Source organism: Cebus imitator, unplaced genomic scaffold (assembly GCF_001604975.1).
Source record: "Cebus imitator isolate Cc_AM_T3 unplaced genomic scaffold, Cebus_imitator-1.0 Scaffold281, whole genome shotgun sequence".
Classification (NCBI taxonomy): domain Eukaryota; kingdom Metazoa; phylum Chordata; class Mammalia; order Primates; family Cebidae; genus Cebus; species Cebus imitator.
Genome location: NW_016107596.1, coordinates 3,814,070 through 3,834,073, shown reverse-complemented (window position 1 = coordinate 3,834,073; position 20,004 = coordinate 3,814,070). Strand labels below are relative to the sequence as shown.

The 20,004-nt window shown below is 48.0% G+C and overlaps 1 protein-coding gene across 2 annotated transcripts in view; it reads right to left on the bottom strand.

Moving 5' to 3' along the window:
* Nucleotides 1–8,699: 8,699 nt before the first annotated feature.
* Nucleotides 8,700–20,004, bottom strand: part of SRGAP3 (SLIT-ROBO Rho GTPase activating protein 3) — a 261,902-nt gene continuing 250,597 nt past the window's right edge. For both annotated transcript variants that reach the window (XM_017501593.2, XM_017501594.2), the window contains exons 19-22: nt 18,561–18,741; nt 17,127–17,276; nt 14,734–15,061; nt 8,700–10,165 (exon numbers count right to left, since the gene is read on the bottom strand). In XM_017501593.2, the coding sequence (XP_017357082.1) occupies nt 9,752–10,165; nt 14,734–15,061; nt 17,127–17,276; nt 18,561–18,741 (1,073 nt within the window). In that variant the 3' untranslated portion in view covers nt 8,700–9,751. The remainder of the gene's footprint in view (nt 10,166–14,733; nt 15,062–17,126; nt 17,277–18,560; nt 18,742–20,004) is intronic.

Genomic DNA, 20,004 nt, shown 5'->3' with positions numbered 1-20,004 from the left:
CGACACTCATTAGACTAGAGGTTGATTTGAACAAAGCAACCTTTAAAAGACATTTTTGGAACAATCAAGGAAAATGGAATGTGGATTAGGTAACATATTTCATTGAGAAATTGTCATTAATTTTATTTGGCGTGGTCATGGGATTGTCATCATTATGCAGGAAAATGTCATTTTTAGAGACATGCTGATATGTTTCAGGGTAAAATGTCATGGTGTTAGTGATTTTTTTGAAATTCAAAAAAGAGGCAAGGCAAATTCATAAAAATGTGAATAATTTTTAAAACTAGATGATAGACATAATGGGTTAACTATGCTATTTTCTGTATTCTGTACATTTGAAATTTTTCATAATAAAAATTAGAGGCTGCTTACCCGCCCTGCCATCTTACAAACGACCACACGAGGGCAGCAGAGTATCAGGCTGAATGTAGGCTCACGCTTTCAGAGGGAAATGCAGACGAGCAATCGCCCCACTCATGCATAATTTATTTACTTCTCATCCTTTCTTCTAACCCGTCATTTAGTGAGCACTCTGCAGGGTCCTATGCTGGGCCTATAGGGTACAAAATGTCGAATTCACCCAATCCGAGCTCCTGCAGCCACATGTGTAATTTATGTCTGTCTGGAGGCCAAGGAAGGGGTGGTGACCAGGAACCTCTGTCCCGCTGGGTCTACCAGAAACACAGGTGTCTCTACGTTTGGCATCACGGGAGTGGAGACCTTGGCCAGGTATGCTGGAAACAAAGAAATCAATGTGGGGAATGGAGAGACCTGGCCACTCACGCTGTGTGAGTTACCTGCATTGGGGTTTACCACTTACCTATTGCGATCTTGGGAAAGTTACTTTACCTCTCTGAACCTCACAGGACTAATAGTAGTTTATATCTTATAGCTTTCCTGTTGCAAGAGAATGAGATCGTCTATAAAAATTGCTTAGAACAGTGCCTAGCACACAGTAAGTGCTCAAAATGAATATATTTACCTATCTATATGGAGAAAATGGTGAATATAGCTTTGGGACTGGGGCAGTGGAATCACGACTCTCCAAAAGGCAAGATCACAATTATAACAGCTACATTTCTTCAGGGTTCTCTGTGCCAGATGCTGTCCCAAAAGCAAGCCTACAAGGCAGGGCTGTTACTGTCCCTACTTTAGAGATGAGAAAACAGAAGTGTTAAAGAAATTTCCTGAGGTCTTTCAATGGGAAAGGCAGGAAGCCGGGATTTTAACCCAGGCAGCCTGGCTTTGGAGTTCTCATTCATATCCACCAGGGTCGTTGTACTCCTTTTTGGGGATCGGTGCTGTGGAAAGACAAAACATTTACGTGGAGATAAGGATGACGTCCTGCAGTCAACTGGGGCCTGGGTACTGGGGAAGGGATGCGAGAATGTCCAACATCATGCTACGAATGTGTTTCTCGAGTGTCCTCTGCAGACTGGAGCTCTTGATAAGCTCGCTGGGCTTTGCCTGCTCAGCATCTTCCTTCCTTTCCTCTCTTTCTCCGTCCTCCATCCCTCCCTCCCTTCTCTCACTCCCTCTCTCTCTCCTTTCTCTCTCTCCCTCTCTCCTTTTTCTTTTTCTCTCTCTATCTCCCTCCCTCCCTCCCTCTCTCCCTTCCTTCCTTCCTTCCTCTTTCTCACTCTGTTGCCCACATTAGAGGACAGTGGTGAGATCATGGCTCACTGCAGCCTAAAACTTCTGGGCTCAGGTGAGATCCTCCTACCTCAGCCTCCCAAGTAGCAGGAATTACAGGCTCATGACACCATGCCTAGCTCATTTTGTGTGTGTGTGTGTGTGTGTGTGTGTGTGTGTGTGTGTGTGTGTGTGTAGTGACAGAGTCTCACTGCATTACCTAGACTGTTCTCAAACTCCTAACCCTCAAGTGAACATCCCTCCCTGGCCTCCCAAAGTGCTGAGATTACAGGAGTGAGTCACCACACCTGGCCCCAGCATCATTATTCCAATAATAGAACTCATCTTTTCCTTTTGGGAAACGGCCTTTACCCTGCTCACAATCATGTGGTCAGGCAGGGCTGATCCCAAACTCTGGCTAAAGACTGGGCAAGTAACCAGATCTAGTCAATGATAGTAAGACTCACCCTCCTTTCAGTGATTGGTTCGTGATAAGCATGTGACTCAAGCAAGGCCAATCAGAGGCAATCCTGGGACTCTCATTCATTGGGAAAGAGATACCGTTTTTTCTACTGGTGTAGCTAAGTACTAGGACACAAGCCTAGAACTGCTTTGGGCCATGTTTGCCATCACTTGGAAAGAGTCAGCCTAAGAGTGCAGTGTGAAGGAATGCAGAGCTGAGAAGTGGAGAGACCCAAACCCGTTGACATTCTTGGAATACTTGGGCCAGCCTGCCTGAATCCATTTTTATCTCTGGACTTTTCATACAGATGGGGCAAAAAGCATGCCTTGTGATACAAACTAGGCTAAGTTGGGTTGTTGTCACCTGTAACTGAGTCCTTAATACGTTTCTTGACATCATGGTATAAAGCAAAAGGGCTATGCTATTTATCAGAAGATTAACAACCTCTAAGCACCAGTCTAGGTTCAGTCACAATAACTGGCAAATGAAGAAGGAAAATCTTGTTCCAGAACAAGGAACAAGGATGACAGAACTCTGTGAGTTGCCTGGGAAGGGAGGTCTGCAGCTGTACGGCACGCAGGGGCCACTGATCTCCGTATTGGGAAGAATTTGAATCAGCCTCTCAGTGGGTTAGATGGACTATGTGTGCATGACTGGATGGAGAATGAAAGCAGAGCTGGAAGTCCAGAAACAACACTGAATGAGGACACTCAAGGCCCAGAAACACTAATAATAATACTTCCTCTGGCTGAGCCTGCTGTCTCACGCCTATAATCCCAGCACTTTGGGAGGCCGAGGTGGGCAGATCACCTGAGGTCAGGAGTTCGAGACCAGCCTGGCCAACATGGTGAAACTTCATCTCTATTAAAAATACAAACAATTAGCTGGGCACGGGGATGGTCACCTGTAATCCCAGCTATTTGGGAGGCTGAGGCAGGAGAATATCTTGAACCTGGGAGGTGGAGGTTGAGGTAAGCCAAATTGTGCTGGATTGCACCACTGCACTCCAGCCTGGGCGACAAAGCGCGACTCCATCTCAAAAAATAATAATAATGATAATAATACTTCCTCCTCCTGCATCAGCCCTCAGATAAAGAGAAGCAGGTTCCCTGTAACCTGGAATTCATGACACAGCATGGTGGCCCCATGCAGCACTTTAATCCACTTTAATCCTCAATTATCACCCAAGCCCTCCATTGTTAAGAAGTGGCTGTAGTCCAGAGCCAGAGATGATGAATTGTTATTATTACTATTTTTAGACAAGGTCTCACTCTGTCACCCAGGCTGGAGGGCAGTGGCACAATCCTGGCTCACTGCAGCCTTAAATTTCTGGCCTCAAGTGATCATCTTGCCTCTGCCTCCCAAGTAGCTGGGACTACAGGCATGCCCTACCACACCTAGCTAATTTTTTGTTTTTATTTTTTTAGTAGAGATAAGATCTCACTCTGTTGACCAGGCTGGTCTCAAACTCCTGGCCTCAAGAGATCCTCCTATTGGAAAATTAATACCTAATGCAACAGTGTTGGGAGGGGCCACCTAATAAGAGGTAACTGGTTCATGAGGTTCCACCCTCATGAATCAATTAATGTCATTGCACGGGAATGGGATTTTTATCATGAAAGAAGGTTACAAAAGAGTCTGCCCCTCATACTGTCTCTTTTGCCCTTCTGCCTTCCACCATGAGATGACACTAGCCAGGTGCTACTGTCATGCTCTTGGACTTTCCAGCCTCCAGAACCATGAGCCAAATAAACTGTTTTTCTTTATGGATTACCCTGTCTGTGCTATTCTGTTACAGCAACAGAAAATAGACTAAGACAGTTTCATAGCAGAGGAGTGTGGAATTAGCAAGAGACCAACATTGAGTGATGAGTGTGTTAGGTGGGAATGAGTCACTGAGGCTGCAAAGAGACCCTTGCATGAAGATCCAGCAGAGGTTTCAATGGAAAGGACAGGTCCAGGAGTATTCCTAGACTGCAGTAAGCAGCAAGCGACCTTCATCATGAAATCCTGCCCCTAATCCTGCTGTAATGAGTACAATGCTCAAATGAGAGGCAGTATGACAAACTTATAAAGAGCATGGCTTTGGAGTTAGGCAGACTGAATTCAAATTCTGTCTTCTCCACTTCCCAGCTTAACCTTGGGCAAGCTGTTTAGCCTCTCAGAGCCTCAGTTTCCTCATCTGCAGGACAGAGTATAATAATGATACTTACCTTCAATGGTGTATTGATAATTAAATGAGAAAACACAGGTAAAGGGTTTAATCTAGTGGCTGGGACAGAAATAAGTGGTCAATAAACAGTTCACAAACACACACCACTAAAAACAAAAGTCCAAGAGACTGTATGACGTTTGTAGACAATGAACACCAAAATGTTGCATGTGCCTTGGTGTATCAGTACCCAGTGACCTCTGATAATTTATCCGAAACTTCTGAAGACATGCAGACGACAGCTACTACTCCCAACTTGCCTTTGCTTTGACATTTCCTAACCCCATTTCCCCAGCAGTTATCCTACAGTTACCTTCTTCAGTTAGCTCTACAGTGGAAGCAGTCCTTCTTGTAACCTTGACCTTCACCTTGTTGGATTTGAGCTAATGGACATTTCAAAGGTGTTTCCTCAGGCAGATGGTATGGACTGGAAGATGGGGACTCTTCCCAGGACCTCTCCACCCCTGACATGGCACCTCACCCTTTCAAAAACCACTGGAGCATGTTTGAGAAAAGTTAAGCTGTTTTATTTCACAGGATAGCTCCACGTCAAACCAGCAGGCACCATTAGAATACGCGACAGAGGATCCAATCAGACACTCTATAGGACGGGCGTTTGGTCATAAGGTAGAGAAACGATATCCAGAAGAGGGCAACATTTATCATCACGTGGGGACAAGCAACCAGCAATTTCCTAGGGTGGTTTTGATTTGTTTTTCCTGTCACAATTTGGGGAGGAAGGAACCAAAGGAAACGAAATAGACCAGCCACTCTGAAGCAATCAGAATCAAACCTATTGCCAAACCATGTAAACAGTCACACTGCCGGGAACAAGGGCCTGGGCAGAAACCCTAGCCAAGATCTACTTCCATCCAAGGAAGGAAAAGTGCACTCTGGTTGTTCTAGTTCAAGGAACAGCTTTGTTATTTGCCGGCGACAGTTCACACAGAAAGGAGGTGTCAACAAGGGGGCAGCGATGGCCACGTGGCCAGTCCCAGAGGGACAGCGGGACACTGGCAGATCAATCTCAGGGAGGCCAGGAGGGCTTGGACCTGACTGACAGTAAAGTCCTTCTCTCGGCTCCCCTGGGCAGCTCTGGATATGTGGGGAATGCTCTATGTGGCTGCTCAGAGGAGAGGAGGCCCCAGAGAACCGGGGAAGTTGACATGAAACGTCAGCATTAGCTCTGCACAGCAGAAAATCAGCTCAGCAACACCTCAACTCACCCCTTTCTGCCTTTCCTCCCTGCCACCACCCCCACTCCCCGGCCCATCAGGGGCCACCCCCACGGTTGTGAGCCAGCCACTCTTCTTTCCGGGTTTCTCAGGAGAATGAGGCATTTGCTCTACTGTGGAACCATCTGGATGTGTGAAAAGTTAGAAATAGACTGAGAGGAAGAACCGTTACCCGAGTCCTCGTGTTTTTCCATTAGCTGTGTACATGCACTGAGTGCCACATCACGACCAGGTCATGAGAAGTCCTCCGCATGCGTGCCTCCTGAATGACAAAGAAATATACCCAACAAGGCACTCCAAGAGACTCCAGCAGAGAAGAAAGCCCCACGTAAAGGCCCCTTCCCACACTGGCTCCCCTTCGTGTACCATAAACCAGTTTTAAGTGTTTATAAGGCAGATCTCTGAACTGCTGGTTCCAGCCGATAGCCAAAATATGGCTCAATTTCCCTGTGTCTCTTCCCACTCAGATTTCTTCATTGAATAGAAACCTTCCATCCCTTGGGAATCCATTTCTCTCCTGACCCCTGGCCTGGTGACTTCAGAGAAAAGACTCCCAAGTCTAATTCCCAAGCCCACAATTCCCTCCAGGTGTGCACTCTGTCTGGGGTTCAAAAGGCGCTTCAAGGTGAGAAATCGTTAGCACTGAAACAAGGAAAGGCAAGAATTTTTCATAGAATCCCACAGCTCAGAGCAGCTCTTTAAGAGGAAATGGGAATAAAGGGGGAGAGGGCGAGTGGGGTAGGAAGCACAGCTTGTTCTCAATTTTATCCAGAAAGCTCTTTAGTGGCAGCTGGGCCATGAGGCCCAGGAAACTAGACCAGGAATTAATTGTCTTTGGTCAGTTTTAAATGAACAACTTGCTGGTTCATACCTAAAATAGACTGAACATCGGTTAAAGACAAAAGGCTTGACCTCAGGATAAGTCGAAGGTTAAGAAATCATTCCATGAAGCAAAAAAATAAAAATTAAAAATGCCCGTTATCAACTAACTGATCAGTACGGCTTTCAATAATGGTGATGAACAAGTAGGTGAACACCACTTCCCCTTGTACAATTGGTTATATTGAAGACTACTAGCTAGGTTACTACATTTCCCCCACACGCACTGTACAGTTAGGTTTCTGGTATTTGTTTTTACATTGATCTATCTACTAGGTGCAAAGATTTGGTGAGTGGCATTGGCTAAAATTTAATTGTAGCCTTTTTTAAAATTACAATTTCACATTTTAACAGTTATTTTCCAGCATTTAAGCAAATACAGCAATATATAGTGGACTAAAACAGGCAGGAGTCAGAAAGAGAAAGCCAATGTTCAGTGAACGTTGATGGGACTGAGAGCTGTGGAGGGCGACTGAGACATGCATAGTGCCAGATGAGGAAGTGGGAACGGGGGAGGGGGTGGGGAAGTATTTTCCCACGTGGCCTGCATCAGGGCCCAGATTTGGGGCTGGATGAGTGGGGAGACGTCTTCCATCTGCGTGTGCGCATCCCTAAATGTGAACTCATCAGCCATTTCCCAATGGAAAAAAAATAGGTACTTGAAGAAAACAGCTAAGGATCTGCCTTCAGAAAATTCAGTGAAAGGCAGATCCATTTTCAGTAAGAAAAAAAAAACAAAATCAGTCAATTCAGAGAAAAATCCACACGGTCTGATTGATGTTATGTATATCAGGCAACAGATTTGTCTACTCTGATTGTTGCCTTTCATCTGATAGTTGCGGCAGAGATTGCTATATTTTGTCTGGGAGGCTACTGGATTTAGGATCTGGGAGTATCTTAAGGGTAGAAATCAGAAGTCTTGTGTCCTGACTGGATAGCATAGCGTCCAGCGTGCAAACACATGACTTCAAGAGCCTGACACAGCCTCTGCTCTTAGCCAGTTGTCAAATCTTGGGCAGGTCAAAGCACAGCCCAAGGCCTTACTCTCTTAAGCTGTAAAATGGCAATATCTTTCTGTGCTCCAAGGCAGAGGGCCTTTCATATCCAGGAGTTAAAGAGAAGGGTTCATTCTAGGCCAAACAGGAGAGGTCAAGTTTGACACTGGCCTCTCCCTGAGATCCTTTCTTTGTTCCTTTCCTGATGCTCCTTTTACTATGGGGTGTCAAGTCCGGTCCTTCAGACAAGGTAGAATGGCTTTACCCTCTTAACAGGTCCAGGTGCCAGTGACTTAACTAGGTTTCTCCCTTTGGGTGTATTTACCTTTATGTGGGGGACCAGAGGAGAAGTCACCGCTTAATACAATGGACTGAAATGCTAATGATGGACTCCAGGGCTCTTATTAAGATGGCAGGAAAATTCCACTGCTCACTTCTGAAATGCCATTGAGAGGTTTCAAAAAGAAGGGCTGGAGGGTTCTCATCTAAGACTTACCTTACTAATGATAATCACAAGAGCATTGCATTGATTCAGTGCTTTCCAGTGTACACAGCTTGCTCACGGCCATTTCACCTTTATTATCCTATTTTATGAGCAGAAAAGCCAGGCTCAATGAGGCGGAGTGCCAAACCCTAAGTCACAAAGCTCCTAAGTGCTCAGGGCTGGGACTCAGACTCTGGGCCTTTTGATTCCAAACTTCAGTGGCCTCGAGAGAGACAGGAAGCTTGGGAAGAGTAGGGAAGGGCCTCTGGGTCTGGCAGGAGGGGGTAAGTAACAGTGGCCCACAGGGCACACAGATTCCCCCCTGTGCCATTTCATTATCCAGAAACAGCTCATCTCTGGAACTGATCAGAAGAGGAGGTAAAAAGGAATCAAAGGAGAGCGACCCGGAAGGGCTTCACTCAGCCAAGAGGCAAAGGCCTTGCTGTTATACGTGAAGATCATGCACCCAATCCTATCACCACATTTTCATCTACACTAAATGTTCTGGAGGGAGTGGGTGAAGGGGGAGGGAAGGGAAGCTATGACACTTGTATTAACTCAACCAACAGTGTCCTCCAGGACAGAAAGTGCCAAGGACTGCCCCTCCCTGGCCCCGGTCTGAACTGGGCGCTCACGGCTCATGCGTTTCATGCAAGACGGCACCAACCACAGTGCGTCACAGCCTGATTTAAAATGAAACGATGTGACTCAAAGCCTCCTTGCCTGTTTAGTTCCAAATCTGACACAGTATAATTAGTAGAACCAGGAAAAGAAAAAATTAAATATTTTGAAAATGATATAAGTTAAACCTCTATAGTTACCACAGATTTATTCCTACAGCGTTTCTAGGTTTTGAAGTATTCCACACCACTGTATTTTTATTTTTCCCTTTTTCCCAACCACATGTAATACTGTGCTACGATGGGGCTGAGGTTCTCACTATCCCCTGCCTCTACACACAAACACAAGGATGTGGTGGTCAGGGGTCTTCTCGCCAACTTTCTCCCGTGCCTTCGGGGGTACAGTTGGCCTTTGGCCTCCGGGTGGAAGGGCAGGGTCTCTGGGGTGGATGGGGGTGGGGATTTTCTATGAAGGGTTCCCCAGCTCTGGGAGCAGCCTGCTTGGGAGTACTGCCTGCCCCACCCTTCCTTGAGGGGCAGACTGTTCTGGAAGGCCACGACTTCTGGAGACAGTGGGAGACTGTTTTTGTTTGTGTTTTTCTGCAGGTTAGTGGTATATTGCTTCATTCGCAGTTACTATGGGCCTCTAAGTTCTCCCAGAAAAGTCCCTGCAAATCCCACCAAATAACTCGGTGGGAGATGTTTGGTGGCATGGGTCTGAGGTAAATCTAAGTTTCATAAAAAGAAAAAGGAGATACTATATACACTTAGTATGTGTGTGTCCAGATCTAGTATATGTATATAGATGCATAAATATATATATATACACACACCTACAGACACATACATACATATACATGTGTATATATGCACACGTCGATATACACACACATATAGGTATGTAGACAGAATGTCGAGAGAAGTTTCCAGTGAGGATATGCGGGAGAAGCCATGTCGCATGTCGCCTCTATGTTAGGAGATGCTGTGGTTGGGGCTGCCGGAGCTCCGGCACTCCTCTGGACGTCTGCGGACACGCGAGAGGTCTGTGGGATTCCCATGGCTGGATGTGAGCTGCAGCCAGCGCCTACCTCAGCTCTGCACAGACACACCCTCCCAGGCTGACCTCTGCCCTCCAAGGCCAGGGTCACTGGGAAGCACGTGGAAGCCACCGAGGCCACCCTGGGCCATGGCGAGCCACAGTGGGCCATGACGGGGCGGCCCATCCTGCAGGTCACATGGTGCCCGACTTGTCCGCTGAGCTGTTGGGGAACATCTTCTCGGTGGGCGTCACGGCTGGGCTGCCCACGCCTGAGCTGCTGCTGCTGCTGGACCGGTGCTGGACCACCGGCCGCACGGGCCGCATGGGAGGCGGGCGCAGCTGGGCACCGGCCAGGCGGGCAGACAGGGCTGGCTTGAAGGTGGTCATCATCTCGGTGGAGGAGCTGCTGCTCCGGCGCATGGCAGCATCAGGGTCGCGGATGACGATGGTGTGAAGGGGGCTGGCAGGCTCCGAGCTGATGGGGCCTGGGGGGTTCTTCAGGGGCTCCAGGGTGTCCAGCACCACATCTGGCGCCTGCTTGACCGTGTTCTGCCTCTCGAGTTCCCGCAACTCGTGCAGAGCTGTGCTCATGGTCTTCTCGATGTCCTGGGGACAGAGGGAGCTGGGGTCAGCAGCGTCTGGAGGCCTGGAGCCAGGTCCTTCCTGTCTGTTAAGCAGCTTCCCTTCTTAGGGAGGTTCCCCAGAGGCCTTGCGGCAGGGATGGAGATTAAGTCCTCAGGGTGTCTCATAACACATGAGAACCAATGTGGCTATCCCCTGCATACTGCCTTGCAAAGGAAATAGATTTAATAAGGGCAGGTCAGACTACTGATAAAGAGGGCAGGCTCTGGAGTCAGACAGACACAGATTCAAATACTGGCCTTGCCACTTCCTTGCTATGTGACCTTTTGCAAGTTCCTTCACCCCTCTGAGCCTCCAGAATACTCATTTGTAAACGGCAGATAATTATAATATGGACCTCAGGGAGTTGATAAGTGCATTAAACGATACAGTCCCTGTGAAGAGCCTGGCCTGACCCCTGGCACAGAGTAAGCACTCAAAAATAAAAATGACAATAACAGTAGCAATAATAGCTAACACTGAGCACCAATCCAAACCCTGTCCCCTAATAATTCATTTAATTCTCTAAGGTAGGATCCACCTTTCTGCTCATGTCACACATGAGGAAACTGCAGCTCAGACTGGTTAAGTAATTTGCCTCAGGTCACACAGCTAAGTAGCAGCATAGCCCAAGTCTGAACCCAGGCAGTTCAGTACTTTTTTTTTTAATCCTTGTTCACAAAAAATTACTTGGAGATTATGTACCAGAATGTTCACAGTGCTCATCCCAGAATAGAGGGACTGCTACTCTCTTCTCTGTATTAAAATCAGAAAATTTTTTTTTAAAAAAGTGGAAATTTTAACAGGCAAGAAAAATCTCCTTCTGCCTACATAACTCCTGAGGATGTTATAATATCTTAGAGCTCATCAGGAGGAGAGCACCCTGAAGGACTGAGAGAGAACCCCTCACCCCCATCCACCCAGGGCAGCCTGGGCTCACCATGCCAGCTTCCCTCAGCTCCCATCCCCTCATGCTCAAGGCGGTGCAGTAGCTGGAAGGCAGCATTTAGCTAGGAGCCCATGGACAGGGCACAGGGCCCCAGAATTTTGAGTAAAAAGCCTCTGTGGCCAGTTGCTGGCTGTGTGACTCTGGGCAAGTCTTGATCACTCCACACCATATTTTGTTCACCTATTACAATCCTAGAAGTTTCCTGTAAAGATGGGCTGAGATAATGGATGTGATGAAGCTTTGCAAACTGCCAGATGGTGGTTTTCAAAATGCTTCTAGCCCAAGAACCCTGTGGCTTCCCATGACTGTTGACAGGGATGCCTCCACATCCGACAGACAGGAGAGGACCTGCTCTGGCTCAGCCAGGTCAGAGCCCAGCTGGCTTAGCCATTGAGGGCATTGTGACGGATATTGCCTAAACCAATACTGGTATGTGCTGTGCATAACCTCATGGAGCGATGATGACTGTTAAGACAGGCTTGCTTTATTGCAAATCCTAAAAAATATGTATAAGTCTGTTGAAACGGATAGAGTGGGAGCCTGGAAATGCTGGGGCCAGCCCCTTTCTCCACCCTGGTCTTTTACATTCTCTCCTTCTCCTGTCTGCAGGTGGCTTCCTGCCCGCCCCAGGCCCCATGGTAGGCTTCAGTCTGGCATGCGTCAGGGCCCCAAGCACTTGCTTCCCTCATTGTCACAGCCTATCCTTTTTGTTAGGGGACTATGGACGTCTGGCTAATGGCTAATATTAGCTTGTATGCTTCTCCAGAATGTTTCATCCCTTGCCCCAGAACACCAGCAACTCTAAGAAAGGGTCTTTTGTGTCTTACCCAAAAGGAGGCACTGTTGCAGCAATTTTCTGCAGGAAGGGAGGGAAGGCAGACCTCTCCCCATCTCTGCTTTGTGCCAGCCCTGCAGTGACACAGCCTGCTTTCCTGGAGCCAAGCTGCCCTGTCATCATCCACTCTGCTTGAAGGAAGCCCCTTACTGACCCCACTACTCTCTATTTGCTCTAGTCCAGCATGAGCTGCAAGGTAAAACTTTAATAAATAAAATGTAATTACTGCCTTTCCACCACCATCCCCCTCCCCCCACCCTCCACCATCACTACTCTACCCCAGCAGAGTGAACAGAAAGACAGAAAGCTCAGAGAAAGATCAGCTGAGTTGTTTAGGCTACAGCCTTGCATTAGTCCAAGAGGTGATGCTGTGAGTCTCCAGAGCGGAGCTGTAGAGAGGCCCTGCAGGACGGAGTAGGGACTGCGACTGCTTTTCATCTCCTCCCCAATTTGATCTTCCCACTTTTGATGGCCATGTTGCAAGTTCCTCAAGCAGCCTCTTTAAGTGGGTTCAAATCTAAATTCTATGGGACATTTTGAGACCAGAGAATTTTAGGTCAGTCCGCCTGCTACTTGGGATGCTTCAGCTGCCACGCCCCTTTGCAACGTGCAAAGTCAAGGGCTCATTAGAGCCAGTGCTGAGGCTGGAAGCTCTCCAGTGGCAGTGGGCTATTTACATATCATTTACCACAATTCCTCATTTGACCTCTGTTGGTGAAAGGGGCTCTCGGATGGCAGCTGTCAAAGTAGAGAGGGTGCAGATTCCTCGGCAAACTGAGAACACATGCAGCAGTCCCCACGTGCATTCTGGGGGCTGGACTTGCAAAATGCTCCATGAATAAAGGTCAAAGAAGTCTGGGATGTGGGGCATGCCCTGTTTTCTTTTGTGGAGATTCACAATGCACATCTTTTAAAGCAGTGGTCCCCAAACTTTTTGGCACTAGGGATCATTTTCATGGAAGACAATTTTTCCACGGACAGGGGTTAGGAGGATGGTTTCGGGATGAAACTGTTCCACTTCAGATCAGGCATTAGATTCTCTTAAGGAGTGCACAACCTAAATTCCTCGCATGCACAGTACACGATAGGGTTCCCGGCCTATGAGAATCTAATGCCACCGCTGATCTGACAGGACTCGGAGCTCAGACAATAATGCTGGCGACCCCTGCTCACCTCCTGCTGTGCAGCCTGGTTCCTAACAGGCTACAGACCCATCCATGGCCTGGGGGTTGGGGACGCCTCCTTTAAAGGTTTTATAAGGGTCTTACAGATAAGCCACTCAACTGTCAGAGCAGCATTCCACAAACCTTGCTGACCACAGAACATGTATTCCCTATGCACCCCCTAGCATCCTGTGGAACTACTCTGCTGTGAGACCTATTTTCAGAAACAGTACTCTAGACTGCATTTCATTCATTATGTAAAGAGCGCTGGGGCAGGCCTCAGGCGGCCCATCCCCTATCATAACTGGTAGAACTTTCTAGACTGGTAGAGTTTCCAGATGATGGTGGGTGCTAGGGTGATGTTCCCACAAGTATGGGTGAACTAGCAGCTGGCATGCTTCCTTGAAAGGCATTGATCTTCAGGGACCCCATGGGAGTGAGCATGGGGCCAAGCTAGAGCCTGCTGATGTGAACAGGAGTACTCATTGCTAAGTGAGCTACTTCTGTGTTGGGTATTCCCTGGAAACTCTGCCTGGTCTCCCCAAGAACACAGCTCACAGCTCCCCACCTTTCCTCCTTCTCCTTTTGAACAAGAATGCAAAGGTCACTCTCCACAGTAGAATTCTCACAAACCAGAAGGTTCTGATTGTCTCTGTTACCTTACATGGGAGAGAACACTAGGCAGAGGGTACATAATGGGCCCCCACACCAAATTTCAGAGACAAAAAAAAAGGGGAAACTTTTCAAAATGTGATAGAACTGTCAAAAACACATGAAACCAGCCATGCAAATTGTTAACTCAATCACAGTTCTATTCATTTGGCAAATGTAAAAATCATATAGATTTTTCATCCAAATACAACAAAACAAACCAAAACCAAAACAAACAAACAAAAAACTAACCCTCTAAGCACTTGAGAAGAACCTGGAGCATTCTTCTCTTGCAGCTTCAGCTGTTTAGCTCTGCTTACCCTTTGGGTCTCAGGTCAAGTCCTTCCCAGAGAAGTCTCTCCCTGCCTAGGTGCAATCCTCATATTTTAGGCTCTCAAAATACTGTGGACTACTCCTTAAAGGCATCCAACGCAGCCACTATTTCACAGCTGTGTGTGTGTATTGGTTGATACCTCTTTCTTCTCTAAACTGTAAGCTCCATGTGGGCAGGGCCTGAGTCCATTTTAGGTCTTCACTGTACAGTTGGTGGCTACCATGGTGACGGCCACACAATAGATGTTCAATCAATATTTGCCAATGAATGAATAGATGAACAGAGAAATGAATGAATGAGTGAATGAATGAATAACTGAACCATATCATTCTGTGTAGTGACCTGCCATTACCCCAACCCCATAATGTGGCCAATGCCCTCTCTAGCCCTGGACATTGGGGCTATTCAGCCTCTATAGGAACCCTAGCAGTGACTGCTCCCAACCAGTCTCCACTCTCAAGGGAAGCCCAGTATGGGACAGGGAAGCCATTCATTCTCCCATTCTCTGGTTTAGCTATGAGCTTGGCATAAAGGCCAAGGTGACTCCCCGCTCCACAGATTCCCACCCCGTGGCCCTATGGGGCTCTTGGCTGCCCAGCCTGCCTTCCCGCTGGCCCTTACTTCTGCCAGGGCCTCGGCCTCCAGGGACTTGTGGTCCCCTAGGCTGCTGTGCCTGGTGGAACCGCAGGTCGACCTCATTGAGTGCCCTTCGGAGAGCGCCTTCTTGTCAGGGTAGTTGATGCTGCCAGCGCTCCCGAACGTCGCCATCCTCCGCTTCTCAGGGCTCTCAATCCTCCCCCGGTTGAGGGGTATTTTGTGGGGGCTGCTGGGGCAGGCAGCAGCCCGGGGTGGTGTGTCTATGCTGGGGCCCAGGCCCCGGGGTGGGCTGTGTGTGTCGCCCCCACTTCGGCGTCTGGGGATGGCCGCTCCATCAGATCGTAACCGCACTCTGCAAAGGAGCCAGGGGCGAAGGGCATGGGGAAGAGGTCAAGCCTGGCAAGTCTCAGAATGGGTGAGCCAACCCCATGCCACACACTACATGCTATTCTAAGGAGCGGGTACAGTAAAGCCTCATTCAGCCAGACCCCACAATTCCACAATGAGAGGCCTGGCCCAGCACACAGCTCACCAGCAGTGGGAGGTCTAATGTGCAAACACAAAGGCATTTGGAGCACAGTGCTTCCAGGCCACAGGCAGCAGTGCTGCCCACGGCAAGATGCATCTGGTCTACACGCTAAGTCAAGGCCTACAGGATTCCAACCTGCTTTGGTGATGGTTAATTGGGCTCATGATACCCTCTGAAACAGTTCAGACATTTCCATGATTCTGAGGGGCTCCTAACTGGTCTGAAGCTTTGAGGCTTGACTGTACCAAAGTAACCAGCACCCTTCAAGCACAGGAGGGGTCCCCTGGGAACTACAGACACTCTGACATTGCCACCCAACCCCCAATCTCCCCAGAAGAGGGCTCGTTTTATGAGACTTTTTTGGATCCTGGAAAACTAGTCATTCAAGAGTAAACACTGCATGGCTGGACAGCCCTTTTGTGCATTTAAATTCCTTTACCAACTCAGGGAGGCTCTGGAGCAGGGAAAAGGGGAATAGGGTGTGTTTCAGGAGGGTGAGTTTTTGCTCTGTGTCTGCCACAAGCTTTCCTGTGTCCTCTCTCAATCCCACTTTATTAATCTGTTAAGTGGGTATAAGTAGGATCCTTTGCCCACCCTTTACCTTTGCTTCAGGTGGGTTTAAAAGCACCTTGAAGATAAGAGGTTCTATACATAGGAGATTTTGCTGCATCCTACAGAGGTCACCAAAGAGTCTGAAGGGAGGGGAGGCTAGAAGTGGTGAGCAGGAATGGAGAGGGACCACGTGTTGGGAATGGATTATGACTAGGGACCAGCAGTGATTATCCTAGTGCCACCAGCCAAGCTAAGCAGTGTTTGTGGGTGCCCCAACAGGACCAAAGCATAGGTACTGGAGAGGAAGCAGTATGTAGAAAGAAAGAACAAGAATGAAGTAGGCAAGGGAAGGACGAGGGAGAGGAAAAGAGAGGCAGAAGATATGGTCCTCCAAGAAGTCAGGGGACCATAACTTTTTTTGTCTACCTACCCCAGCCTTCCACTTCCCTGCCCTTCCCAATTCTACCATAGTGCCTTGAGCTATCTGCTGCACTGAATAGAATTTGCAGAGAAGAGGAATCAGGACTTTTGCTGAAATAAATTCATAAATTGTGTGTTCCCATTGTGAATGATTTTTTTTTTTTGGGTCTACCTGCAAAGCCCCACATGTGTGGGTTGATCACATGACCCCTCCACTGAAAAAAACATGGAATATGACATTTTGAGAGTGTGACTAAAAAGGCAGTGAGAAATCGTCAGTTTTGCTTTGCATTTCTTATTTCCTCACTAATTTTTTAAATAACCAAATATTTTGGATTATACCTGTTCTCAGAATGATGTGCACACCTCCTAGTCTGGTAGAAAGGTCATGTGACACAGCCTGACCCACACATAGGGAGTGAAGAAATTGGCAATACTGCTCCCACTGAATAAGTAGGTGGAGTCGAGTGTCAATTTCCTTCAACACATGAGTAGGTGTGAGTTTTCTGTTTATGTAGTGCATTGCAGGGAATATGTGAGCTTTACATTTTTAAATATAACAACTCAAGTCTACAACAGAAACCTGGAAGGAGGTGCAGGAACTGGAGAGAGGCGGGAAAAATACTTGCCAATTTGTATCTCTCTCTCACACGTCATTATTTTCAATAGAAAAGCACTGAGTTCCCAACACACGTCTTTCCTCCTCCTCTTCCTCCCTGCAAGGCAGGCTGGATCGTTTTATACCTGGCCTTCTTGGGCCAATGCCAGCCGGCCCGCCCAGTGTGCCCATCACATCTTGTGGGGAACAGGGTGCTGCAGTAGCCTCCTTCTCTCCTCCCTGCCCTTGTGCTTCTCCCAAATCAGACATGAGCAGGCTTGGCACTAGGAGGGAAAAAAATGAATCCCTGTTTCCTACCGGCCCATCACCCCCCCAAAGCCGTAATCCGAGATGTGCTCCGTTGGGGACTGGAGGTCGTTTTTGGAAGAGGCCTTGTCATCCAGCAGTGGCCCACTGCTAGCCTCGCTGTCAGCCTTCTGGCTCAGGCTGTCGGAGAAGGCATCATCCCTGGGGAGAAGACAGACGTGAATTGGAGGTGCCTTCCCCTGGAGAACCCAGCATGTACAAGGCTCCCTGATACGTGTCTGAGGGGCTGAATGAACACACCTTATGGTTACATTGTGCCCACAGCGCTTGCTGAGCCACTGCCCACTGGGTGCCTTCCCACCACACATGCCCATTGCAACACTCCTGTTCAGTTTCTGCAGCAGGGACCCTCTTCTGTCCCACACCTACCTCCTCCTTTTTTCTCTTCTAGGTTCATTCCCAGGCAGCTCCAGGCTAGGACAAGCTAAATACTGCAGGGTGTGTTGGAGAAATGCAGGGATGGAGTCCGCAGGCCTAGCACCGAGGGCTGAGTGCTGAGTCTCTGTGTGACTCTGTGGGAAATGGCTTGGGGCTAAGCAAGGGTGGAAGAACCTGCCTCTGCCCCTTACCTCCCCACTCAAGGCGTGGGCCATTGTGAGGTGGCTCACAAGCTTGCTGGGGTGCCCTGCCAGGCTCCTTCCACGTTTCTCTGCCGTTGTGACTTGTCCCTGGCCTCAGAGGTCTGGGAACATCAGGAGACTGCCAAGGGCCCTCTACTATGGTGTTCCTCTGGCAGTCTGCTTGGCCCTGGCCTTTTCTCTGGCTGAGATCTCCTCTCTCCCATCAAAATGTGGGTTTTTGATGCCCTACCTTGAGGCTTAGTTTGGTGGCTGCAAATACAGTACATCTGTTCTGCCGAGCCTGACCAGAGCTCCCAGGGACTGTGTGCACTGGAATCTTCCATGGCTTTCAAATGAATGGAAAGTGCAGACTTTCTGTGGTAGGACTAGGCATTTGGGACACAGGGGCCTTTTTTGTTAACCTCTGAAATTATTATTTTTTAAATAGTAACCTATTAATCAGAAACAAGGGCATGGTTGTTTCTGCCCATTCCCTAAGACAGCTACCTCTGGAGTACAGAACAGTAGGCAGCAGAGGCCTAGGTGGAGGTACATGGCAGGAACCCCTGGATACCGAAAGCCATGGTGGGTGATGGATACCCTGGAGGCTGTCAGCTGCATCAGGATGCAGGCCAGGGTCACCCAACACTGTCTCTGTACTCAGAAGGAGGAGTAATTTGCGTATCTGTTAAGTAGATCACCATTTAAAGGGAAGTTAGATATTACCCGTTCTTACAGAAGACCAAGCATATGGTATTAAGGAAAGCAAATTGCTGGCATACAAGTTAGCACTCCCCTATGGTGCCCATTCCAGATATCACTAATCTATTTCAGCATTTTTCACAGAAGTCCCGACTCCACTCACATGTCCTGTACAACTATGTACTGATGGGGGATGAGTCCATCCACGCCATTGTGCCGGCCCTCCCACCAGTCCTCCGAGGCGCGGTGGTACAGGAGCAGCGAGGCCCCTTTCTTGAAAGACAGCTCACGCGGGGACCGTCCCATGTAGTCAAACTTGGCAATTGCCTCAATCTGCTCCACTTCTGGAAGGAAAGCAAGGGAAAGAACATCTCTGAGTCAGGCGAGGGGCAGCTCAGGAACCTCATTCAGATGGCCTTGGCTTCTTTGGGAAAGGACAGACAGCACAGCTGATGAGAACATGGTCAGAACGCCTGGTGGGCTGGGGCTTGGGACCCTGCGGTCCTAGAATCAGATCCATTATCTACTCTGTGACCTCAGGCAAACCATCAAACCTTTCAAAATGTAAAGAGAGAGCTGACACCCACGTTTTTCACTGCCCTTCTTGTTATCCACTTTTTAATGCTCATTAAGACAATATTGGAGAATTTTCTTTTTCTTCTACCGCTTAACACAAGTTCTATTAATATTCCTATGTTTCCATGAGCCCTTTTCTTGTCCTTTATAATACTTTTAGTCATTTTTAATCTTTTGAGAGGCCACATTGTGCATGCGGACTCTCATCTGTGCAAAATTGGATACAGGATTTTTAAGGATACCCAGACTCTTCAAAGCTCATTGTTAAGGACTGAATTGTGTCTCCCCCAAATCTATATGTTGAAGCCCTCACCCCAATGTGACTGTATTTAAGATAGAGTCTTTAACTAATGTAAATGAGGTGATTAAAGTTAAATGAGGTCCTAATGGTGGGGGCATAATCCTAGTGCTGGTGTCTTTATAAGAAGAGGAAGAGAGGCTGGGCACGGTGGTTCATGCCTATAAGGCCAACACTTTGGGAGGCTGAGGCTGGAGGACACTTGAGTCCAGGATTTTGAGACCAGCCTGGGCAACATAGTGAGACCTCATCTCCAAACATTTTTGTTTTGATTAGCTGGGCATGGTGGCATGTGCCTGTGGTGCAAGCTACTCTAGGGGGTGAGGCAGGAGGATTACTTGAGCCGGAAGGTTGAGGCTGCAGTGAACCATGATCACGCCACTGTACTCCAGCCTTGGTGACACAGCAAGACCCTGCCTCAAAACAAACAAACAAACAAAGTTCTTGTACAAAAGCGCCTAGTTTAGTACAGCTATTCATCAGGTATTCAGTTGACAGCAGCTATCATGACTGTGATTATAATTATTAATGGATTTGGCCTATGGGATGGCTCCAGAGAAGAGATGTAAACTGCACAGAATTTAAGTGGTTTGCCTAAAACCATACAGCTAATGATATTTGTGGAAGACTTTGTGGATAGTAGGGGATTGTGCCTATAATTTATTCCACCTGTGTTATAGCTTCTACTCTAAGAAGTGTCCGTATGTGGTAGAAAACTGATTTTGTATAGGTA